Below are 24,802 nucleotides of genomic sequence, written 5' to 3'. Positions count from 1 at the left end.
GTGTTGTATGATATACGTCAGTTGACGCGGTGTATTTACTCTCTTTCAACCAACTCTCATGTTTTATTTACTTTCAGTTGTTCTCATTTTGACAGCTCCGAACATGCCATCATTTGGAGGAACTGTAATTCACTAAACGGGTTTTCTAAGTGTAGGTTCTACCTTTGCCGTTTGGAAAAAACTCTCAGGCGCAGCATCAGTGAATCAGGAAAGTCTGTCTGTGCTGCTTGCCGTGTGCCATCACTTGGTTTTCCGCCGACAGTGGACACGCAGCGGCCCGGCGTTACTTGGCCCGGCCGGGACAGTTAAGCATTCTGAGAAGGGTTTAAGACGGAGTCTCAGGATGACTTTCATTATTTGCGCCCAGTTTGAGGATTTTTATAATAACCTGATCGGTTGCCAGTTAAACTCTCCAAACAAATACAGAGTTCTCAGTTTGTGTATTCGTTCGCTTCTAGAAGAACTTGAGGCGTAATTCTATTAGAGCGCAGTTGTTTACAAGAGAATACTGTCTCATTATTTAGATTTTTTTAAAGCCTCCTAATTGAAGATTATTTTTCAGTGATGACGGCGTTAGAGAAAATGAATAATTACAGTCCCGTAACCTTACCCTACAGATGCTCTTGATTCTTCCGTGTGTGTCCATATCTTTATGTGTATCGTCACAAGCGTGTAGGTATAGACTGTGCAGAGGTTGGCAGCTTAGCGTGCTGCCACAGACATGCCGTTAGAAAGCACGAGTGCTTGTCCTGTCTGTGACGTCCTCGGTTTCCCTGGGCCACGGGTGAGCCCGGGGAGGCCGCCCGTGGAGCCTTGGGCTGAGAGAGCGGGAGCCGTCTCGTCCACGGCCCTCCCCACTCCCGAGTCCTCACCCCATTCTGACTTAGTTTATGGTTGGTTGGTTGGTTGGTCGGTTGGTCGGTTGGTGAAATTGCGTAGAAGTTTTCCCCCCCGGGGACTGCCAGCTGCAACGACCGCTTCGTTTCTTCCTCAGAATCACTTGTCTGTTCCTTGCTCGGTGGCAGACCATCTTTTCTACAAGCTGCATTCCTGGTTCCCTCCATTGTTCCGTTTCTTGCCATAGCTTCTAGATTCCCTGCAAATTATGTTGTGTTCTATGGATACAGTCCGTTCTGATGTTTTCTCTTAAAATGGGGACTCAGAATTCAGTTCCATCAGAGACCGTCTCTTTTCTCTGTTTTCTGATTTTGTTTTCAAGAGTTCCAATAAATGATTGCTAACTGAAATCAGGTTTGTATGTTAAACACCGCAGCTTCTTTCCCAGTAAAACGCCCGTGAAGACAGCGTAAAAGGAAGCGAAGTCATTCCGAAAGCAAGAGTTGGTGGCAGTGAGGAAGCCGGGACGAGAGAGGCTGGCCCTCCCTGCCCGGGTCCATGAGGAGCACGGGTGGTTTTGTTTTGTGACGTCCAGTTTTCCAGCTTCTTCGTGTAGACACGCAGCCTCCCAGCACCGTTTTCTGGAGGACTTTCCATTCCCTCTGGGTGCTGTGTAGCCTTGAGGACGTGACCGGGTAGCATACGTGCGTGTCTCCTGGGCTCTGTCCGGTTCTTGTTGTGCGCCACCCTGGTCCCCGGCCCTTTCCAGGGCCGCAGAGTCTGGTCCCCTCGTCTCCTCTCGGGACTGCTTTCGGTTCGCTGAACAGCCCACTCTGCTGTCCAGGGAATTCTTACTCCAGATATTTTGTTTTTCAGTTCTGGAATCTCCATTGGGTTCTCTTAATAGTTTCTTTTTTCTGGTCGAGATTTTTTCTCGTCCTTCGTTACGGTATGTTTTCTTTATGTCTCCGTGCATACTTGTTAAAGCCACTGTAGAATCTTTGCTGCTGATTCCAGTATTTGCGTTACGCGGGGTCTGTGTCCGTGGACTGTATTCTGAGTGTGGCTCGTGTTTTCCTGTTACTTTGTGTTTTTGGGTGATTTTGAATGTCACGAACGACAGGTTACAGATACTCGGGATGCTGTTAGGGTCTTCTGAGGAGCACTGACTGTTTAGCTTTCATAGTTACCGTGTTTGAATCTTAACTGTGAAAGCCTGTGTCCCGAGTGAGGGCCCCTGAAATCTCAGTGTGGTTTTGTCGGCCTGTGCTTGGCGTCTTTGTTTTGGCGTTGTCTTAGGAGAAAGCCAGAGATCAGCAAGAGAACTCGGGGCCTCCCTGTCTCCAGCCGTCTCCTGGGGTGATTCCCCCTTCCTTCCTTCTTCTGTGGCCTCCTGCTCTCTGTCCTGGTGGCCTTCAAGCCATTGAGTCTCTGTGTGTCTGGTTCTGAGCTGCTCCATACGGCACACACTGGGGCCTGCCCTCCTGCCGCAGACCTCCTGGTTCGCTTCCCCGCTTGCAGGCGTCCGGTCCTATCCTCCAGGTTTATGTCTGTCGGGAGTATGTGTAGTCCAGTAGGAAGCACTTGGCCGTTACTGGAGACACAACCCTCTCTCGGTTTCTTTTATTTAACAACAACAACAACAGCATTTTTTTATTACAAAGGTAGTATATGTTCATTGTAGAACGTTTGGAACATTTAGAAAAGTACACACACATGCACACACACAAAGTACAAATTGCCTGTAATCCTGTCCCCAGACGTAGCCACTGTTCACATATCGTGTGTTTTTCAAATCATTCTTTTCTTTCTTCTCCTTTCCTTCCTTCCTTCCCACATCTTCACTGAATGCAAATGGGGGTGCTACTGTCCCATTGGGTCAGCCACTGCACCTTTCCCCACAGGAGGCCATGCCCTGCTGGGGCTGGCTGGTGCGGGCAGCGTGGGGCCCACCCTGGGACAGCAGGCCCCACAGCCCCCGCAGGCCATCATGGGGCCCATGCCTTGTTCAGGGCATGTGTAACTTGGCCTTTAAAACGGTTGGCTAAGTAGAGTGGACAGAGTTGAATTGTTAAAAAAAAAAATTAGCAACTGGTGATTGGTGAACATCGTCCTTAGCATTTAGCATTTAGGTTGGTGGAGAGATGTGAATGGCGTGGGCGCCCAGACTTGCCTGGTGCCTGTCTTGCTTGGCCAGTAGCTTTTCATTTGAACATCTTAAATCAGCCAGCCCTACGGTGTAGGACAGATGAGTATCAAGCGGGGCGCTAACTTGCAAAAATGCCGTGTGAGGACCCAGGTTTATCGGATGGTTGTCTGTCGAGGAGGGTTTTAGGGTCATCTTCCAGGCGGAAGAAAATCGCAACCTTCCTTTTTGTTATTCAGCTTTTGTTTTTTGGTGGGGGGTGAGTGATGGCAGGCAGTGTGATGGACAGGGAGGCCGAGCTGTCGCATTTAGGACTGGCGTTTCCCGACACTGGCGGGTCCTCTGCTGTCGCTGTTGGTGCAAAGCCCGCTCGTCTCTGGGGGAGTGTGGCCCTGCATTGATAGGAAACTCCGTTAAAACCAGAATAAGATCTGTCACAAGTCCTTTTTGTCCCTCCAGAGGTAAGTTAGAGCTTGAAGCTACTTGTTACATATAAATCTACGTCACACGCAGCGGGCAGATAATGTGTCGGCAGAGACTAGTGAGGCCAGTGTGGAATAATCACGATAGTTCGGTTTATGCCTGTTCTCTGAGGCACCTACGTGATCAGAATCTCATGTTTTCATTTTCTTTTTCAGCAGCAAGCTCTTGCGGGGGCCCTTGTGGCAGGGGCCGGAAGTGTGGGCGAAGCGGACCCCTTTAAGAGGCAGCAGGCGGGGCCCCCAGCAGGTACGTCCCGGAGCCCGGGCCTGCGCGGCCTCAGGGACCCGTTAGCTTCCTGCCGTGGGAGGTGCAGCGTGACGGCCGCGTGAACGCCGACGCACGTGGCTTGGGTTCGTTTCTTTGTACTTTGAAGGTAATTTTGTTGTTTTGACGACGACCAGCTGAAGAGAACACTCATGTGGCTGTGTGTGTGCGCTGGGGGCGGAGGTGTGCCCGTTGGATTGGGCGTGTCCGTTTTGGTTCTCTGTGCCCTGGCAGGCTCTGAGTCCTTAAAAGGACTGCGGGTAAAGCCGTCTTATTTTTCGAGTCGTTACTCATTTTTTCACACGGAAGTTTTTCTTCCAGTTACAAGAGCCCACATTTTACGTGAAAAAGTCGGGCAGTCGCGGAAGGCGTGACTCAAGTCTGCCTCTGCTGTGGCGGTACGTCCCGCACCCCGGCCACCTGCCGGCGGCGTCCCCGCGTGCACGCACCTGAGGACGTGGAGGCGCGCTCTCTGTGACAGCTGACGACAGGGCCGTCGCTTCCTGGGCCGTCCTGTCCTGCCAGGGACCGCGCTCTCCCTGCCGGCTCTCGCCCTCGGGTGCACGGCGGGTCCTTTCCTCCTCAGACCTTTGCTGGCGCTCCCTTTCGTTACCACCTTTGTTCTTTTACGGTGAGCACAGTCGGACATCTAGTCCCAGATTGTTTTCGACGTGTCCGTCACTGTGTCTGAGGAGGAAACTCCCAGAAAGGGAATTACTCCCTGAGAGTGGGTTGGGGGTACACACGGCCCCACGGCAGGCTCGGCCTGTTTCGGGTCCGTCTGCAGTTTCTGTCATGCTCACGTTTTGACCACTTAAAAATTTTTTTTTAATGTTTATTTTTGAGAGAGACAGAGCACGAGCAGGGGAGGGACAGAAAGAGGGAGACACAGAATCCGAAGCAGCTCCACACTCTGAGCTGTCAGCACAGAGCCGGATGCGGGGCTCAAATCCACGAACCGTGAGATCATGACCTGAGCCAAAGTCGGACGCTCAACCGACTGATCCCCCCCAGGCGCCCCACATTTTGGCTTTTTTATGAAGTACGATTACTCCTTTGGTGTTTGTTAATCTGATGGGTGCAAATATCTTTTGTTTTTCTGTGGATCTCTTCAATGTAGCTTTTCATGCTTATTAACCGTTCGTGAGTCCCCCTCTGCTCAGCTGTTCATGCTCTTTGCCGTTTTGTGTGTCCGGTGGCTGGCAGTTTTCCCACGAACTTGGAAGAGCTTTCCACGTGGCGGCCGCATCAGCCTTTTGCCCGCACGTGTGCAGAACCCTCAGTCTCCAAGGATGTCACTCCCCCTTCGTTCACTCTTGTGTGAGACTGCTTCTAATACTTGCAGAGTTTTAATGAAAAGAAATTCTATTTATCGACCGTACCTCTTCTGGCTTCTGGACTTTGAGTCACATAGAGGAGGGCCTCCCTGTTCAAAGATTATAAAAACACTTACATGTGGTTTTTCTACTACTTGCACGGTTTTATTTTTATATCAAATTGCACCTTTTCTGAAAATTATTCTAGAGCAGTCTAAGAGGCCTCGGCTTGAAGTGGGCCACCAGGGGGCAGTTTTCCAGCACCCGGGGGCGAATGCAGGCGTTCCTCTTCAGCAGCTAATGCCTACAGCTCAAGGTAAGGCCCGGCGCCGGGAGATCTCCTGGCTCAGAAAAAGCGTGTGCAGAGAGGGGTCTTGTGGCCCAGCTTCGGGCCGGGACGCGCGCGGTCATGGCACACGGGGCAAGTGGTTCCTGGGGCCCGGCCACTGCTCTGAGCGCCGGTCCGCGCAGGGAGAGGAGGCCCCGCGGGTGTGCTCCCGGCCCTGGAGCTGCCGTCTCCTCGTCCTCGGGCCCCAGACACCTGCGCGCTCCTTGATCGCTGCTGCAGTAGGGACCCCGGTGACCGTTCTGTTCCGCCTGATGCTAGCTTGCGAAGGTCGAGCGCCCGTCTTTCCTCTCTCGCGGGCTCACTCCTGCCATTGGGTTTACGGGGCCAAGTTGCCACCGGTCGGATTCCCCGTCGGGAGTGTGTGATGGCTGAGGCGCGGGTCCGTGACGAGCAGCGGGTTGCTCGGGACTCCAAAGTCAGCGCTGCCGGGACTTCTCCTGTCTTGCAGGAGGGATGCCTCCTGCCCCTCAGGCCGCTCAGCTCGCCGGACAGAAGCAGAGCCAGCAGCAGTACGACCCGACCACGGGGCCTCCGGTGCAGAACGCCGCCAGCCTGCACACCCCGCCGCCGCAGCTCCCTGGCAGGCTGCCCCCGGCCGGCCTCCCCGCCGCGCCCCTCCCGCCGGCGCTGCAGTTTGCTCAGCAGCCGCAGGCGGTGGAGCCCCACGCGCAGCTCCAAGTCCCGGCCAAGGCCCAGCCGCCGAGCGTCCCTGTGCCCGCGCCCCCGCCCGGCCAGCTGCCCGCCCCGCCGCCGCAGCCCGTGCCGCAGGCCCCGCACGCCCCGATGCCTGGGAAGGCTCAGATGCAGGCCGCCCCGCTCTCCCAGCCGCAGGTACTTGGTGGGCACCTGTCCTGTCGGTTAGAACAGGAGCAGAAGCTAAGCGTGCTCTGGGTGGGGCATGTGCCACACCGCCATCGCGGGGTCTGCCCGTGGCTCGCCGTCCCGCTCGGAGCCAGTCCCCCGCTCAGCGTCGTCTTACCCGGCTCTGGAACCACAGTCAGGTCGTTGAAACACCAGAGAACAGAACAGCTTTGGTTGCTGGTTGCGGTTTAGTGGGAGCTCAGAGGGCCGCGTGGCCGTCGTCCCGGCTGACGTGGCCAGTGGTGTGGGAAGGGTGCCGTGGGAGCGCCGGCCGGGCCTGCTGCCGGGCCCTCTGCGGTGCTCTGCGCTCCGTGAACCTGTGTTTGTATCCATCGTGCTCCTCCTCCCCTGCGGGTTGCTGTTTCTGAAAAGCGTGTGGTGAACCGCTCACCGTGCCCGAGGGGCGGCGGGTCCCTGAAAGTGAGCGTGAACCACTGGGAGCACTGCGGGGAGCACTGCGGGGTGGCCGGTGGTGTTCTCAGGGAGCTGTCTTAGCGTGTGTGATGGAGCCCCCTGGGAAGGCTTCCCCTCCCTCTCGCCATTTCCCTTACGAACAAGGGGGTTTCCTTGGTGGCTTTCGACTCAAATGCTTCGTGGCCGCTCGAGGTTGATGGTGAGGCTTGAGCTTGTGTGGAAACGGAGCGACAGCAGTCACGGCTGCTTTGTGCTCGCCGCGGGCCTGCCGCCGCGTGCCGTGCGGAGCCTTCGTCGGCTCTCCTTTCTTTCGTCTGCCGGGCAGCCCTTTGCCGTAGGATCTTTCTTGTCCCCGTTTTGCCATAAGAAGGCCCGAGGGGCCGCGTACCTGGGCGAGATCCCGCAGCCTGTGGCCGGAGGAGCTGCGGTCTGCACCCCGACCGCGTGCGGGGCCTCTCGTGTGGGCCCGCGTCACGGCTGCGCGCGCCTGGTGGAGGAGGGCGCTGCCGCCTGGGCAGCCGAGCCTCCCCGGGCCACCGCTTCCCTCGGAGCTTTGTGCAGGCCAGCCTCCGGGTTTGGAACACTTGGTCTCTCTGAGCCGCATGCTGAGGTTTCGCCTGGATTCCGCGACCCGCCCTTGTCGATGAAAGGATCAGCTCCTTACGGACCCCACGGAAATCTGTCCCTTGTGCCCTGGCTAGAGGCTGACGGACCTTCCCTGTGAGGGCCCAAACGGCAGGCGGGAGAACGCGTCAGGCCTGTGGGCTGCACGGTTTGTGCTGCAGCCTCTTTCCCCCGCCGTGGATGCTGAGTGGCCCCCGAGCACGCACGTGAGGGCCGTGCCCGGACCTCCAGCGCCTTCTCTCCACACGGTGCGGCCGGCGGCGGGAGGACGTTGGAGGCCCGCGCCTGCTTGGGTGCGGTGTTGCGGTCTGTGTCTTCCCGGGTTCCAGCTTGTAAATGTGGCGTGTTGGCAGCCGTCGGCGCTCGGCCCTCTTAGGCTGCGCCGGCGCCTTGCCCGCCCTGCTCCCGGCGCCCCCACGGAATTCCCGCGTGAACTGGGCTTTGTCTTCGGTCCGGGAGGAGGGCCCTCTGGTTGCACACGCTTTGACGGACGGAGAGGGTGTCTCACCCGACGGCCTGCCTGCCATGACAGGGGCACAGGGGATTTGTATTTGCTTTCCAGAGAAAGGGTGCAAGGTGACCACCGGGTAGTTTTTAGTTTAGAAGAATCTTACACAATTAATTCTAAAAAAACCCCATAAAACAGGAGAAAGTGCTAGAAAAGGTAAAAACCAAAAGAAGCTCCCGTGGGATAGCCAGCGCGTGAAAGCCCATCTGTGACCTGCTGCGCGTGTGTGTGTGCACACGTGTGTGTGTGCGCACACGTGTGGGCCTCGTTCACACTGCCGCAGGAGGGGCTCCGGCGCGCTCGCCGATGTGGGCGCACGAGCAGGGCTCAAGTCTCCTCTTCACTTCCGGCCTGTTTTCTGCCCGCCAGGCGGTGGCGTCCACAAGACCACCCGTGGACCCCACCCAGCCTTGTCAGCGGCCCCCACCAGCTGCCTCTTCTACCTCGTCCCTCGCTCCCGCCAGCGGCTCTGGCCCATCGCCATCACGGGCCTCCACAGGGAACAGACCCTCCTCGGCAGCCAGCAAGTCACTGTCTCCAGTCACCTCCCGGTCCCCAGGGGCAGCCGTGTCAGCACCCCCGAAACCGCAGAGCCCAGCTCAGAACGCCGCCCCGCCCCAGGACAGCTCTCAGGATAAGCTGGCAGAACAGATAGCACTGGTAAGTGCGCTTAAAACCATCTCAAGAAGGTTGTGAAATGTGTTCCAATTTGTGAGGCGCATTTGATCTTAATTTCTAAGGGTGCCGTAGTTTGAAACTGAGCGCTTGGTAGTGAGGACGGTCGAACGTAGTTTGTGGTCGCTTAGAGACCAAGGTTACAAGCAGGTTGTCTTTTTTTGCATTTTTAAAAAACTTTTTTTAATGTTTACTTCTGGGAGAGACAGAGTGTGAGCAAGGGGGTTGGGGGGTGGGGGGAGGGCAGAAAGAGAGGAGGACCCAGAATCCGAAGCAGACTCCGGGCTCCAAGCGGTCAGCACAGAGCCTGACGCGGGGCTCGAACCCACGAACCGTGAGATCGTGACCTGAGCCGAAGTCGGACGCCCAACCGACCGAGCCGCCCAGGCGCCCCTCGCGGAGGTCGGCTCGGGAGAGAAGGTCCGTTCTGTGCCGACATCACAGCCTGTGCTCGCCGTGGGCTGCGGGTGAGGGTCAGGAGGGCTGCCCAGGCCGGCGTGGCCGTGGCCCAGCACCTAGTTAGCACTTGCCATTTGTGGGGTGACTGAGCGGTGGTGTCGTTAGACTTCGTCAGGGGAATCTAACGCGTCAGAGTTGGCAGGATGCCGCCGCCCCGGTGCTGCCGGCTGTCCTCTGTCAACCCTGTGGCCCTGTGTGGCCAGTCTTGGGCGATCGGTTTCTCCCCTCCCCGGTGGTTTTGGAGCCAGGGCCAGACGTGTGTCGTGTCCCTCGTAAGCGCTCTGACACGAGCGTCGGCCTGTGCCTTGTGTCCTTGATTCTGGGACGGGGCGGGAGCCTTCGACCCTCGTGTCCAGTCTGGTCTTTCTTGCTGAGGCTTCGTGGACGCGGGGTCAGGATTAGCGGAGTTCGCTTCTGATCGTGTGCCGGACGCCCCCTCCCCTGCGCTCCCGGCAGGAGAACCAGACCCATCAGCGCATCGCAGATTTGAGGAAAGAAGGCCTGTGGTCCCTCCGGCGACTGCCCAAGCTGCAGGAGGCCCCGCGCCCCAAGTCGCATTGGGACTACCTGCTGGAGGAGATGCAGTGGATGGCCACGGACTTCGCCCAGGAGAGGAGGTGGAAGATGGCCGCGGCCAGGAAGGTGGGTGAGGCCCAGCGGCTGCGTGGCCCAGCTCGAGTACGCCGCCGTGCGTGGCGGGGTGTGGACCGGGTCTCGGAGGGGGCCGGCTCCTTCGCGTGAGGAGCGTTTTGCTGTTGTCTGGAAAGCGACTGCCCTGTGGCTTCTTCCCGAGGGGCCAGCGCGGTCTCCCGTGGCTCTGGGATTCGCGGAACGGGATGTAGGTTCCCTTTGTGGCCAGTCTGTCCCGGCCCTTGGAGCGAGGATGCCCGGGGTGAGGCGGGGTGGGCGCCGAGCAGGCTCAGGGTCGGGAGCGGGCAGAGGCTGGTCAGTCGGTGGGCAGCTTGGGTCCCGGCCCTGCCTGGTCTTGTGGTCTGGTGTCCCCCTCCCGGTTCTGGCGGAGGGCGGATCTCTTCCTCACCGGTTCCGGAGCAGGCGCCCCGTCCTGGGGTGCCGCCAGTAGAAGGCAGTGCCAGTACTGGGAGTGTGGACAGGGACCAGAAATGTTAGGTCTCCGCATACGAGGCAGCTGTGTCCTTGCTCACGCGTAAGTGGCACCTGGCCCTGCTCTCACGCTGCTGCATCACCGTCTGTCCCTCAGGGCCAACTGTTCCCTTCTTCCCGCGCCCTCAGGCCTGGGGGGCGGTCCTGTGTGCCCTGCCGTCCACCTCCGTCCCCTCTGCGGTCCCCACGTAGGTTTGGTAGAGGGAACCCGAGAGCTTTGGAAGCAGTGGGACGTGAGCATAAAAGGTCTTGAGTCCCGTTAATGGAATTTCAGAGAAACCTGACTGCTCCTTGGGCACATCTCACAGAGGAGGGTGGGCCTGAGCGTGTGGGCACCGGGTGGGTGGGGCAGGTGGCAAGCCACCGAACCCTGCGCTGCGGCCACGTGCTGCCCCTCTCACACGGCCCCGTGCCGAGGGTGTGATCGGACCAGGATGTCGCCCCGAGGAGTCTGTGTGTGGGTGGCCATCTGCAGTGTCCAGCTGGCCCCCAGCTTGGGGTCCCACAGCCGGGCGTGCTCTGGCTCGTAGTGTGTCTGTTTCAGGTTCCTTATCGGCACCTGTACTTTGTTTGTTCGTTTCGAGAGAGAGGGAGAGAGTGCAGGCGAGAGTGCGCCCGCGTGTGAGTGAGCCCACGTGGCAAGCAGGAGAGGGGGAGAGGGAGAATCCCAAGCAGGCTTCACGCTGTCAGCACAGAGCCTGACGGGCTCGATCCCACCAACCGTGAGATCGTGACCTGGGCTGGGGTCGAGAGTTGGGTGCCCACTGAGCCACCCAGGCGTCCCTCTCAGCACCTTTTTCGAGGACTGCTGGGATGATGTAAGAGCATTTGTTCTAGAAAGCAGTTTGGGATTTAAAGCAAAAGCCTCGAAAAATATGAATCACCTCCCCCCAGCATGTTTCGTGCCTTGCAATTAAATACATCTTGCCGGGGCGCCTGGGTGGCTCAGTCGGTTAAGCATCCGACTCTTAATTGGGGCTCAGGTCATGATCTCAAGGTTTGTGGGATCGAGCCCCACGTTGGGCTCTGTGCTGACAACTTTCTCCCCTCTCTCAAATGACTAAACGTTTAAAATAAATAAGCGTATGTTGCTGCACTTGGGCAGCGGAAGGGATGCTTTTGTTACAAACGTTACTCCACGTTTGGTGGGCAGGTGTGAATCACATGTCAGATGAAGAAAGAAGGCTGTAACACGATTTGGCGTTCTTTCTGGAGAAGAATAAGCGTGGTTAGCAAACGGCACTTCGTGGACAGTCAGGCGGGGTGTCGGTGGGGTTTTTGCTGGCGCCGCGTGTCCCCCGCGCCCTCAGATCGGACGGAATGTGTGAGCTCCCCCAGCTGAGAAGTTCCTGTGCTGTGCGGACGCGCCTCCTGGGGCGTGACTCCAGGCTCTCGACCTTTCGTTTGCTAGCTCGTCAGGACCGTGCTGCGCCATCACGAGGAGAAGCAGCTTCGTGAGGAAAGGGGAAGGAAGGAGGAGCAGAACCGATTGAGACGAATTGCTGCCTCGACTGCCAGGGAAATAGAGTGCTTTTGGTCAAATATTGAACAGGTGAATCCTGAAATTTAAACGAAATTTAAGTTAAACCTAACAGCACCGACTGTGCCTCCCGAGCACGCCTGACCGAGTGGCCCGGAGACCCAGGCGGGGAGAGCCCGCGGCGTGGTTGGCCGTGGGCGTGAGCGCACGGGCCCTCGTCTGCCGCTGTGGGTGCCGTGTGCTTCGCGGGGCTCCGAGGGGCTCTGCGGCGCTGCCGGCGCGTCCGTTAGCGTGGGCGCTGTCCCGGGAGACGGCTCCGCCTCGCTTCCCGTCGCGGGCAGCGGGTGGCTGCAGAGCGCCCGCAGCGCTACGCCGAGACCTCCGTCGTCAAGTGCCTCGGGGGGAGGTTGGGACGGCCGTGCTGTCAGACGCCGTGGCGGGACCTCCAGAAGCCCCCTCAGTGCCGTCTGTGTCCCACTCTTTGCGCCTAGGTCGTGGAGGTGAAACTGCGAGTGGAATTGGAGGAGAGAAGGAAGAAGGCCTTAAATTTGCAGAAGGTTCCCAGGAGAGGTAGGACTCTCGTTAAAAGTCTTCACCGTTCCCGGCGCCGCGCTGGGACCCCGCCGGCCCGCTGCTGGCCGACGTGGCGGCACCCAGGGCGCTTGCGCGTTGGTCTGAGCATCTGCTCGGCCCGACACTACACGTCTGCCTGCGTGGCCACTCTGCGGCTTAGCTCAGCGCTCTGAGGCACCCCCGGGCTGGTCCGCTTTTGGGGTGCTCTCAGATTGAGGGTCTGAGCCAGTCACCTGGGGCTAGGCCTGGACACTGGGCTGAGTTCTCCAAGGCACTCGCCCCCGGTGGGGCCCCGCTGTGGCTGCTGGGGGGTCTCCGCGGCACTCGGAAGCGGCTGCCCCGTCATCGGGCACTGGCAGAAGCGGCTGCCCTGGGGGGCGGGGTGGCACGGGCGGCGCGACGGCCCTCCTGTTGATGAGGAAGTCGAGGCAGAGTGGTGGCCTCTGCTCAGTCCTACGGCCGTTAAGATGGTAGAAATCACAGAAGACAGGCTTTGCCACCTAGCCTCCCTGTCCCTCTCCAGATCAGAGACGTCCGGAGAGCGGCCAGCGCACTTTGTAGGTACAGGGGTGCGGGCTGGTTCCCAGAAGAAAGGAGCGGAACTCATTCCTGCTGTATTCCTCCCGTGGGGAGGTGGCAACAGGGTGCAGCCTGCACAGGCAGTGTCAGTGAAAGCGAATCATGTTCCCTGTCTCTAGGAAAAGAGTCGAGACCTAAGGGGCTTGATGTCTTGCCAGAAGCTTTCCTGGTAAGTTGAGGAGGGCTGCTGTACGGGGTAAGAGTGTGGAAGCCGTGTGCGTGAGACGTGGTGCCTGGGGTTCCTCCTCTTGTCTGGAGAAACGTGGACGCCTCTGTAGTGTGCCCTTCTGTTCAGAGTCGGTTCACTTTGGGGAAGAAAAGTGGTTCTTCTCCTTGTTAGGCTCCCATGGGGTGTTGATCTGGGGACATGGGAAGACGCGGGTGGGACTGTGGGGTTAGTGTCACCTACCTGCTGCCCAGCGCCTTTCCTGTGCCCAGACTGCTTGTCGTGGGCTCACCAGGGCCTTCCCGGGAGCACGCGAAATGGACGTTTCTGCTTCGGTGTCCCATTCTTTGTGAATTTTATTCTGTGTTTCAGGAGTCAGCACTGTCTGGAAGGAAAAGAAAAGCTAGCACATCCCTGACCGATGACGAAGGTCTGTTCCCCGGTACTCTCTTCGCCGTCTGTGTGACGAGCCCTCAAACTGTAGGCCGGGGGCATCCTCAGTGTACTCAGGGTGCCCGGTGGCCCAGTGACTTGTGTCACGGGACCAGGCGCCTTGGAGGGTGGGGGAGGGGACGGTGGAGGAGGCAGAGCGCAGGACCTTTTGTGGATAGTTCGTTTGCGCAGAGGAGCCAGCTGGGAAGGGCGGAAGCTGGTGGAGGGAAAGCGTCGGCTAGTGGCAAGGCCCCGGGGGCTCGTGTGCGGATGGCGGGTGGGCCCGCAGCCACCCAGAGCCTGCCTCTGTTGAGGGTGAGTTGCGGGGTTCACGGAACAGCAGGCTGGGCAGTGGCTGACTGTCGTCTGAAACGGGCGATGACAAACTCAGAGCGACCCCGAGCAGCAGGCTGGTGGGTTCTGCGGCGGGGTCAGCCGACGGACGAAAAGTGTGACGTCGCTCCGTGTGCCGCTGGGGAGGTCTGTCGTGTAATGAACCGGGCTGTGTTTCGCAGCCCGAGGAGGTCAGGTGAAGTGCGGTCACTGGGTTCCTGCTCACTGAGGAAGCCTGCGCTCGCTCGCCTACCTCGAGGGGTGGAAAGGCCCAGCTCTCTGCTGGCTGGTGAGACGGCGGCGGAGCCTGGTAGCGTCTCGTGAGCAGGTGGGAAGACGCGGGGAGGTCCGTTTCCCTGACACCTGGTGGGGGCCGTTTCAGTGGAGGACGAGGAGGAGACCATAGAAGAGGAAGAAGCCAACGAGGGGGCCGTGGACCACCAGGCGGAGCTGTCCAATCTGGCCAAAGAAGGTAGGCCGTGAGCGTGGGGCTGGGGGCGCCCAGGGCGCCGGGAAATGCACGGAAGTGCGTGTAGAATCGTGTGAGACCAGCGACCCCCCGGGAAGCACGCTGTGTGCCGGCGCGGGGGTCCCGCCGGGCAGCCTCGGCCCCGCTCGCCCCTGCCGTCTGCACACGCCCCCCGGCTCGCTTGCGGGACCGTGTGTAAATGGCATCGCGCGCCGGGCCTGTCGCTTCTTCGCCCGGCTCCTCTGTTCCCGGGCCTGTCTGGTGCTCGTGTGCCGCTTACGCCTCACGGGCTCTCCCTGCCGAGCCGCGGCCCCGGGCGCAAACGTGTCACTGACTCCCTGCTGCGTGCTGCCGGGCGTTCCGCTTGTCCCCCGTTCTGCCTCCGCGCGCTGCGGGAGCGCCCCCGTGGCCCGTGCCCACGCACGGGAGGCGGGTTGGCCGGTGCGCACCACGGTCCGCCGTGCAAGGCCGGCCGGGCTTGGGCTGCGGGTTCCTTCCAAGCCCCTCACGTCAGGGCGCCGGACGCTGTCCCGCCGGGATGCTTCTGCCGAGCCGGCGGGCTCCTCTTTTCCGTTTTGCTTTTGGGCTTCCTTTCTCTGTCATCTTGTGAGTGGTGTTTGTTTATGGCACACGTGCGTCCTTCGTGGTTACTGTGCCGGGGGCACCTCCTGGCTCGTGTGTCTTCATTCTCCTCACGGGACCTTCTGAAGAACAGGCATTCTAAATCTTGGCGCACTTGAATTTGTCTGCTTTCAAAAACCCTGTTTTAGCCTCAGGATCACGAGGATGTCTCCCTGTTTGTCTACAAGGTTCTAATTTTAGTTACGTGTCGATGTCTTTGAACCGTCAAGAATAGCATCTGTCCGTTGTGTGAAGACTGCGATTTTTTTTTTTTTTTCTAATCCCAAAACAGATCACAGCTGTCCTGGCGCCCTTTGCCAAGCGGGTCCTTGCTAGCTGGTTGTCCCAGTCTGCTCAGCCCACTCCCCTGCCCCGGCCCTGTGCTCCCCCTGAGAACCAGCCCCCCCGCCCCCCCCACCCCATACCCCCCATGAAAACCGGCCCCCGTCGCCCCCCGGCCCCGTGCCCACCCTGAGAGCCACGTGGCTCCCTCCCCGCATCCTTCTCAGGGCAGCCTCGGCCGTCTCCGGCTGATTTAGGGTACGCCTCTGATCGGCTCATCAGGCTTCAGAGGAAAATTGGTTGGGAATTTTGACCTGAACGTAGTCGAGCCGGCGGGTGATGCCGGAGAACTGCATCCTTACCGAGTTGAGCGTTTCTAACCTCTGATTGTGGCGCGTCCCCGATCTCACAGGTCTTGGTCAGGAGCTGCCGGGCACGTTTTACGATCGTGTGTTTTTTGTTAGATTTATTTCTAGGCGTCTTAATCTTTTTTGAAGTTGCAGCGGGGAATGCGTTTGTTGGCGTCGGGGGAGCCGCGGCCGCGTGACGGGAGGTGACGTGCAGCGGCTCCGCCCGGCTCACGATCGCTCCGTGGCGCGTTCCCTTCCCCGCCGCGGTGCGACCACTCTTCCCGGGGAGTCTCGGCCCCGACTTTTCTCCTCCTGCGTGGCACACGGAGTCGGGGGGGGGGGGGGGCTGGTGCCGGGCGCCCTGGCTCACTCGCGGCCCTAAGTGGCAGCGGCTCGCTCCACCGCGCAGGCAGGCGCTCTGGCTCTTCTCGCGTCTCCCCGGTTCCCTTCCCGCGTCCTCGCTGCCGTGGCTTTCTGAGCTCGGTGTCACCTGTAGCTCGGAGTCCGTGTTGGTGCCGCACCGTGGCGCCTCTGCCAGCGAGGGTGGGTCACGGGACCTGGCCGGGGTGGGGGGTGGGGTCCGTTAGGGTGAGCTCTTTGTGCAGAAGGTATCACCGCTGTTGTACCCGCTATTCAAAACGGTTTTTGCTCTATTTTTGTTTGACTTTTATTTGACGTTTCGTATTTTTATGTATCGCCAGTTATTTTCTATCAATTGCGTTTTTATAGTTACACTTACTGGTTCATAGCTTCTAGTATGTATTATTTTAGAAATTTAAAAATTTTTTTATGAATAAAAATTGAGTTTCTTAGTCTCATTTCAAAGATTCTCATTTTTATAAAGAAAAGTGTCAGTAATGGGCGACAGTTACTCTTTGGAAAACATCAACGTGTCTTTAGAAAGTATGTATTTTTTCCAAGGAGTTAAAGCCAAGAAGCGGAGAACCTGTGAAGAAGGCCCTTTCCCCTTTGCCGCACCCTCCCTCTGCGTCGTCTTCCCAACTGCCTGTCACCCCTGATGGAAACTAACCCCTCTTCTCCCCGCGATCCTTTCCAGCCGAATTGCCCTTAATCGATTTGATGAAGTTGTACGAAGGAGCTTTTCTGCCCAGTTTCCAGTGGCCGCAGCCGAAGCCTGACAGTGAGGAGGCGAGTGAAGAAGAAGGTCTGTGTTCAGCCTTTAAAAAACTGAAAAACTGAGCCTTAAAGCAGAAGCCAAAACACGTAGGGGTTTGAGTTGCCTTCGTTTTCTTTTACTCTGATGGAAGAAAAAGTTGCAAGTGTGTTTGACGTATAATTTTCTGTTGATGTGGTTTTGTTAAACTTTATGCCGTATTCAGCTTATTTATCTTGAGAGAGAGAGGGAGCGAGAGAGCGAGCGCGTGCAGGCTGGGGAGGAGCAGAGAGGGAGGGAGAGAGAATCCCTAGCAGGCTCTGCACTGTCAGCATAGAGCCCGACACGGGGCTCGATCCCACCAACTGTGAGATCGTGACCTGCGCAGAAGTCAAGAGTCAGCCGCTTCACTGACTGAGCCACCCAAGCCCCACTGTTTTTATTTATTAACTTGGTAAAATTTCAGAATACCCGATCGAGTTGTAAACAGCGTAGAAATACTTTTCTCAGATTTGTAAGAGTCGTTATTTTACAGGCTTAGAATTCATCATATATATTCAGGCTACGCTAGTTTTGACTTTTTTTCAGTTTTATTAGACATTCCGAACAAACACACAGGCTGCACCCAAAAAAAGCCTACTTTGTCTTATTTTCATTCTACTTGTTCTGATCCACAGGTACAGATTCCTGTGAGCAGAGAGGCTAGGGGCGGGCAGGACCAGAGGGAGGGCCGGTGGCCTCCTCGCTTGCCGAGTTTCCCTTTCTTGGTGGTGGGGGTAATCACTAAGCCCTTAGATACCCGTAAATCTGGTGACGCCAGCTCCTAGTCGCTACAGAGATCTTCGTTCTCCGTTTTCACGCAACAGCTTTCCAGAGTGGTTCTTCAGCTGGTAGCGTCCTAGGAATTTCTAGCCACGTATTTGGTCGGTGTTGCTAGGTAGTAGAACGGATCAAAGACAAAACGTCTACTGCATTTGAAGTATTTGGATTCTGTCAGCGCGTTCCCTTTTTTTTCTTTCCATCGTAAAACTCGCAGCGGCTACAGACCCGTTTTTCTGTTCACAGATGTGGAAGACTGCCCGGCCGAGAGCCGGAAGGACGTGGTTCTCATCGACTCGCTGTTCATCATGGACCAGTTTAAGGCTGCAGAGAGAATGACTATCGGGAACCCTCACACAAAGGACATCGCGGAGGTGACCGCTGTGGCCGAAGCTGTCCTGCCCAAGGGCAGTGCCCGGGTCAGCCCCACGGTGAGGCACCGAGCTGCCCCCCGGGGGGCGGTGTCTTGGTGAGGCCGAGAAAAGGCTCGCGACTTCCCTGTAACTGTTCCAGATGCAGAGGTTGGTAGGCAGGCAGAGCGAACGCTGCTCTTGCTTCCCTAGGTCTCCTCTGTGGTCCTCCTATAGGCCCACCGCACGACTGATTTGACTTCACTGCGGAGAAAAGTGTCTAACGGGTAGTTTGAGGAGTATTTGGCCCGTGTGTTGCTGCAGGTGAAGTTGAACGCCCCATCTCTGTTGTATGGCGCGCTCAGAGATTACCAGAAGATCGGCCTGGACTGGCTGGCCAAGCTCTACCGGAAGAGCCTCAATGGTATATTGGCAGACGAAGCCGGGCTTGGTAAAACTGTACAGATCATTGCTTTTTTTGCCCACCTGGCTTGCAACGAAGGTAAGATTTTGTTGTTTTGAGGACCGCGTATTCGCTAAGACCGACGGTGGGCGGTGCGTCGGGCTGGAGGGTGGGGAGTGTGGCCTGTCTTCCCCTGCTCCACTGCCCTGCGCTCCGGTCCAGGACCCAAGAGACCAGGGCTCAGAAATACGCGTCGTCTGAACAAGCGGAAAACTCATTTGCGGTCCGCGCTAGATTGAGCAACTCACTGTAACTCAAAATCTGACACGGTGACGACCCACTGGACCGTGTGACCCCAGTGTCCCCCGCCAGTCGGGACCCGTGCCTTCCCTGGGCTGCGGTGCCTGCACCCCTGCCTCCCGACTGGGCCTGCTGCCTGGCAGTGCCTCTGCTCCCCTGCCTGAGTTCCTCAGGGAGCGGCTCGCGGACCTGGTGAGGGTTCGGGGGCCGGACCACAGCGGAGACCCCGGCCGCTTCCTCGTGCCTGACTCTTTGGACTCACACGTCACCAGTCAGGCCCCGCGGCCTCCGTAGCGGCACGTTCAGGGGCCGGCCCCCCACTCACTGCCCTCCACTCGGCCTGTGGGTCAGGAGCTTTCTTGTCCCCAGCTCTGTGCCTTTGAGGGGGCTGTAGAAGGGCACGTGCCTGGTGTCTTTAACATAGGACGGGGGCTTACATACAAGTGAGTCTGGAACAAACAGCGTGGTGGTCATGGGCACTGACCCCCCCGCCCCCCCCATGCAGACAAAAACCCGTGTGTAACTTTGACTTCCCTAAAACTTCACTGAGGACATAGTTAACCGTTGATCGGGGGCTGAACCAAGAGCATGAACAGACGACCAACACTTATTTTGTGCATGTGTTACGCAGCGTGTTATTAACGATAAAGTGAGCTAGAGGAAAGAAAACGTCAAGGACGTCATCAGGAAGAGGAAACAAAGTATCATGTGTGTTGAGAAAGATCCGTGTGTGAGTAGGTGAACCTGTGTGGTTCACGCTCAGTTCACACTCGTGTTGTTCCCGGGTCGGCCGTAGTGTTTCTCTTGGAAAGGAAACGTTCTGGATCCAGACTAAACGGGCTCCTGGATAGCGGAGCAGACGCGTCCTCTTCCTCTTCACGGACCTTCGGAAGCCAGGAGGAGGCTCACTCAATTAGGGAGGTGGCGTCCTGCCGTGGGGCGCGTGGAGACCTGGGGGGGTGCGGGTGTGGACAGGGCTTGTTCCCTCCACTCGGGGCGGTCCCCCCGCCCCGTCTGCCTGGTTGTGGTGCACTCCCCTCACCACCGCTAGTACGCGCCTCTTCTTTGCCCTGTGTTTGGAAAGATTGATCCAGCTCGGTCAGGTTTTAAATAGAAACGGATCGACGTCAGGGCTCCTTCCTTTCTCGCATTAATCGGTTCTGGGTTTTGCCCCAGCTCCGGAGTCTCCAGCTCTCAGGTTCTGATACCCGCTTCCCCCTCAGTACGCCACCTGGCCTCGCTGTCTGGGCGTTGAGGTGAAAGGGGTGTTGGTTACCTAAGTGTTTGTAATAGGAAGAAATCGGAAGCAGACAGCGCTTCCAAAAACGGGCTTTCGTTCCATCGGCTGAACGAACGAACGAACGGATCGGTCAGTCCTTCGCGCGCTCGGCGTTCGCGTGGCGCCTGTGCCGCTGCGGGCGCTGGGCTGTGCGGGAAGGGCAGCAGTGAGCAGAGCGGGAGGCCCGCCCTGGGCGCCTGCAGAAAACCAGAAGCGCAACTGTATTCTGAATGCGGGTCTCTTAAAAACTCTCGGTTCTCGCGGTGGGGGAAGGGCACCCGGGGTTGACGTGCGTCTCTCCTCCTGGAGCGCACCTGGCGCAGAGCTTTTGTCCACTTCCGTGATTTCTTCGCGAAGCGGTCGTTTCCATTCTCGTTCACCTTCCTCTTGGGCGGATCTTCTCGGAACTGGAGGGGACGCCGTGCACAGGGCGAGTACCGGTTGCAGACATGCGCACTGCGTGCCGTTTTCTCGAGTCTTCTGTCTCCACCTTCTGACCTGGTTTATGTTTCGTTTGTAGCACGGAAGTTGGCGTTTGTCACGTACATGTTATTCTAATACTTGAAAACGTTATTCGGAGGACCGAGCGGAAGCGGAGGGTTTGGGGCGGTCCGGCAGTCGGGCCGGGTCCGCACGCGCCTCTCGTGTCCTGAGCAGGGTCCCCGTACAGGAGAGCTCTGCCCCGCGCCCACAGCACGCTCACTCTACCCGGTCCTCCTTCGGCAGCTCCCTGTCGAGTCTCTCCTGTCCAGGGGCACTGGCTGAGCGGGGGGTGGGGGGGGGTGGGGAGGGGAGGGGAGGACGCCTGTGTGTGTGCCTGCCGTGCTTCCATGCTCGGCACGGCGCCGGGTGCCCGCTTTCTGTTACAAAAAAAGGGTGAGGCTTTCTGTTACAGACGAAGGTTCTGTGTCTCCTCTCTCACGTAGGCAATTGGGGCCCTCATCTCGTGGTCGTGAGGGGCTGTAGCATCCTCAAGTGGGAGCTTGAGCTGAAGCGCTGGTGTCCCGGGCTCAAAACCCTCTTGTACGTGGGCAGCCACCGAGAGCTGAGAGCAAAGAGACAGGTAGGTGGGTGGATGCGTGGAGTACGTCGCACAGGAGGGTCTCCATCTGTGCGGAAGGCAGATTTTGGGGTGTCAGGCGAGCCTTCTGGCGGTTCCTGATTTGGAGCCCCCTAAACGCACAGATGCCCCGTGAGGAAAGCCCCCGTGCGAACGGGCACCTTCGTGCCCAGAATCGGGGGCCGTCCCTTCCCTGCTGCCTGCACGCCCCCAAGCAGCGTAAGCCCAGCGAGATCTTGTGCCGCGCACGCCCTGATGCGTGCGTGCTAAACGCTCGCCGGGCTCTGCCGACACGCGGGCCAGCTGCCGGGACACCTGCCCTGTGCCGTCTGGCACCGGGTCCTGAGTGAAAGTGTACTAGACGGCACTGTCTTTCGCTGAAGCTGACACACTGCCTCGTTGTCAGACCGTGACATTGAGTAGTAGTTACTGGAAAAGTGAGTATTCTGGGATGTATTCACGTCCCGTCGCCGGTCGTTAGCTCGTTTTTGAAAAGCCTGTGACGCAGTCAGTTGCGGTGCGGACGTGCGGACGTCCCGTGACGTTCTCCGTGCGGTGTCCCCACGGACGATGGAACAGCTGGTTTCCCTCCGTGGTTCTCCGTGGTGACCCGTCTTCCGGGACCGGTTGTTGACGCCTCAGAGCAGCTTCTCGGGTTGCGTCTGCAGTACGTTCGCTCCCAGAGGAAGAGCCCGGGAGGACCTGTGCCGTGTGCCGTAGCGGCCGGCGGGCCGGAGGAGCGGGGTGGCGGGATGGGGCGGCGGCCCGGGAGGCGCCGTGCGGGCCGTCTTCCCGCAGGGGAGGCGTGCTCGCGGCCGGGTTCTTGTGCCGCAGGAGTGGACGGAGCCCAACAGCTTCAACGTGTGCGTCGCGCCCTACAAGCACTTCTTCAGGGGCTACGCGTCCTTCACGCGGGGTGCGCTGGAGGTGCCTGGTCATCGACGAGATGCAGCGCGTCAAGGGCATGACTGAGAGGCACTGGGAGGCCGTGTTCACCCTGAGGAGGTGGGACCCGCCCCCGCCCCCGCCCCCGCCCCCGGGTTCTGGTCGCCGTGCCGGTGCCGTGCCGGTGACGCGAAGCAGGCCGGCGGGTGTGGTCGGCCGCACGGGGGTTCCCTTCGCCCTGACGGGCGTGTGGGGCCGCGGGTCCCGAGGCGCCCGTGTCGTCCGGTCCGTCCCCGGGGCGCGCGCTTACCCGGACCCCGTGACCCCGCCGTGCCTTTCCTCTCGCGTCCTCGGGGGCGGCGAGCCCGCGGCCGGCCTGCCGGGCGAGGGCTCAGCCGCGGCCTGTGCTCGCAGCCAGCAGCGCCTGCTCCTGATGGACGCGCCGCCGCACAACACCTTCCTGGAGCTGTGGACCATGGTGCACTTCCTCATCCCCGGCGTCTCCAGGCCCTACCTGCACCCGCCACTCAAGGCCCCGAGCGAGGAGAACCAGGACTACTACCACAAAGCGGTCATCCGCCTGCACCGGGTGGGCGCCGGGGGGGGGGGGGGGGGGGGGGCGGGGGCGGGGGGCGGCGGGGGAGACGACGGCAGGGAGACGACGCCACGTGCTCTCGTGTCTCGTCCAGGTGACCCAGCCCTTCATCCTGAGGAGGACGAAGAGGGACGTGGAGAAGCAGCTGACGAGGAAGTACGAGCACGTGCTCAAGTGCCGGCTGTCGAGCCGGCAGAAGGCCCTGTACGAGGACGTGATCCTACAGCCCGGGTGAGCGGGCCCCCGGCCGAGAGGGCGCGCGGCCTGCACCCCGTGCCCTCCCTGCTCCCCGGGGTCACGGCAGAGGCCGGCGAGGCACGCACGCTCCGACTGGGCGGCTCGGTCTGTGACGGCCCGAGGGGACAGGTGGTGACCGGGGTGCCGCCCTGAGGCTGCACGTGCGGGTCTCGGTGGGGCTCAGGGGGCCCAGCGGGGCACGGTGTCCCCGTGAGACCGTTGTGCGCGCCACGTCCTCGCCGGCAGCGTCGTCAGGATGGTGTCTGCCTGCAGCCTGTTCTCCTGGGCCGGTTCTGGAAAACCCGAGGCCGGAACGTAAGCGTGCGTTCTTGCGCCCTGGGACAAGGTCTTAGTCCCTGACGGGTGGCATCGGTGGTGCTGCAGGGGAGAGGAGGAGCCGCAGAGTCCTCCTGCCCCGGCCGTGCCCCGGGGACCGGCCACCTTCTTTCGCGTCCGGCAGCTCCTCTCTCGGATGTGACTTCGGGTTACGGAGAGCGGGGTCCGTGGAGGGCGCTGTCACGCCCGTGGCGGGAGACCCGTCCTCCTCTGTGGGGCTCCCCTGGCGTTCCTTCACCGGCAGCAGACGGTGCCCTCAGGACGTCTGGGCCGTGGGCGTGCTGGGCTCGCCCTGGCGGGGTGGTGCCGGTCCTGCCTGCGGACGTGGGAGGATGGCGACTGCGGACCTGGGCTGTGTGTGGCGTGGCTCCTGCTCCTCGTAGAGCGGTGGGAAGTGATTCTTCCTCTTCGTGTCCGTGGACCTCTTTTTCCCTGAATCTGTCCAGTCACACGGGAGGCGTCGAGCACACCTGTGGCCAACCCCACTTTAGCTCCCGATGACGGACGTGCCTCGTTGCACGTTGACGCGACGGTCTGGGGTCCTCGAGCGGGCTCTGAGCTTTGCTCTGGTCACTCGGCGGCAGGCCGGGTCTCGGTTCTTGCCGTCTTCCGGTGCGCCCTCTCCTCGGCAGACCTCGTCTCCCCCCCTTTCCTGGGGCCTTGCACACCTGCCTGTGTGAGCCTCTTCCGCTCCAGGGCTTTATTTCCGGGGTCCCGGGCCTCGCTTGTGCTTCGGCCTTTTCTTCTGAGATACGTCCCTCGTACCGGCCCTCGCGTAGACAGGGGGCGCCTTACACGTTCCCCTCCACCTCTCCAGACTCTGCTCTCCGGAGCCCGGCTTGCAGACCGTGTACCTGTCCCTGTCCCTGCCCGGCCGCTTTGCTGGGGCCCGTTTCTTTGTGGCCGAGAACGGCTCGTGTGGGGTTCTGCTGACTTCCAGCACAGCCCGCCAGCTGGCCACATTCTCCCGCGGCCGCTTCAGCTATCCCTTGAGGGATACCCGGTCTCATGAGGGCGTCCCCAGAGCACCTTCTGTCTAGACTTCCCTGTCCTCGGACGCAGTAGCCCATCACCCCGATGCCCATCTGGAAGTCTGGCATCCTCCCTGCCACTCCCTGTCCCTCTGTCTTGTCGCCTCTGCTCCTGGGTCTCTGAGGACCAGCCTGCCCTCCATTCGGTCTCCACGGCTCCTTCCCACACCTCCTGGGGACACCACGCCCTCTTCCTCACCCTGGGGGTCTCCAGCCACTGTGTTTCCCACATGGGCCTGGCCTGGCCTGCGGTTGGCCTGGGTGTCTGCCTTCACGGCTGCAGGGCCAGGGCTGCTGTCCCACCTGGGGGGCGCTTCCTCCCCCGGGTCGGGTGCTCTCGCCCCGGTGCCCGCCCTTGCTTTACGGCACTCGTGACTGTGGGGCGGAAACACGTCAACCGCTGCCCGTTTAGAGTGTCGTCCTCCCCTGGGAGAGGTGGCTGGGACAGCTGTGTGCCCATTCGACCCTCCCTCCTGGCGCTCTGCCTCCCGGCTGGTTTCAAGGGAACGGTAAGTGGCTCCGAGAGTCCTGACTGCCTGGAGGACAGTGGGACGTGAGTGTTCCGGGGGGACCGCTCACCCAGACCTGGTGAGGATGCGCCGGCTGTGCTCCTGCGGTCAGCGGTGTCCGCGGCGCCCACACTAATGCCCGTGCTGGTGTTTCTCCCCGAGAGCAGGACGCAGGAGGCGCTGAAGAGCGGGCACTTCGTGGACGTGCTGAGCATCCTGCTGAGGCTGCAGCGTATCTGCAACCACCCGGGGCTGGTGGAGCCGCGGCTCCCGGAGTCGTCCTACACGGCGGGGCCCCTGCGGTACCGCTCCGCCTCCCTCGTCCTCCAGGCACTCGACGGAGACTCGCGGAAGGTCTGTGTCCGCTTGGCACCCGCAGCAGGCGCCCTGTGCGCAGCACCGGGGCTGGGAGGTTGCTTTCGGCGCGCTCGGCCCGCGTTGGAGACTCGCCTTCCCCTGACGCACGGTCTGCGCCCTGGGTCGGCCCGGGAGGGACGAGCCCGTGGCTCGACGGCTGCAGAGGAGGGGCTCCTAGCGCCAC

General features: G+C 59.9%; 1 protein-coding gene across 1 annotated transcript in view; it reads left to right on the top strand.

Moving 5' to 3' along the window:
- EP400 (E1A binding protein p400) overlaps positions 1 to 24,802 on the top strand; it is a 97,987-nt gene that overhangs the window by 23,232 nt on the left and 49,953 nt on the right. The window contains 19 exon segments of the mRNA XM_053901867.1: positions 3,622 to 3,712; positions 5,255 to 5,362; positions 5,844 to 6,226; positions 8,172 to 8,462; positions 9,393 to 9,578; positions 11,470 to 11,610; positions 12,030 to 12,108; positions 12,810 to 12,859; positions 13,229 to 13,286; positions 14,004 to 14,093; positions 16,401 to 16,508; positions 17,523 to 17,707; positions 17,951 to 18,128; positions 20,535 to 20,671; positions 21,503 to 21,583; positions 21,585 to 21,673; positions 21,968 to 22,142; positions 22,243 to 22,379; positions 24,429 to 24,615. Coding sequence (XP_053757842.1) covers positions 3,622 to 3,712; positions 5,255 to 5,362; positions 5,844 to 6,226; positions 8,172 to 8,462; positions 9,393 to 9,578; positions 11,470 to 11,610; positions 12,030 to 12,108; positions 12,810 to 12,859; positions 13,229 to 13,286; positions 14,004 to 14,093; positions 16,401 to 16,508; positions 17,523 to 17,707; positions 17,951 to 18,128; positions 20,535 to 20,671; positions 21,503 to 21,583; positions 21,585 to 21,673; positions 21,968 to 22,142; positions 22,243 to 22,379; positions 24,429 to 24,615 — 2,754 coding nt within the window.

This window comes from Panthera pardus, unplaced genomic scaffold, assembly GCF_024362965.1.
Source record: "Panthera pardus isolate Hobbes unplaced genomic scaffold, ASM2436296v1 HiC_scaffold_14, whole genome shotgun sequence".
Lineage (NCBI taxonomy): Eukaryota > Metazoa > Chordata > Mammalia > Carnivora > Felidae > Panthera > Panthera pardus.
Note: the sequence above shows the minus strand (reverse complement) of the source record. Positions and strands in the feature narration are given on the sequence as shown.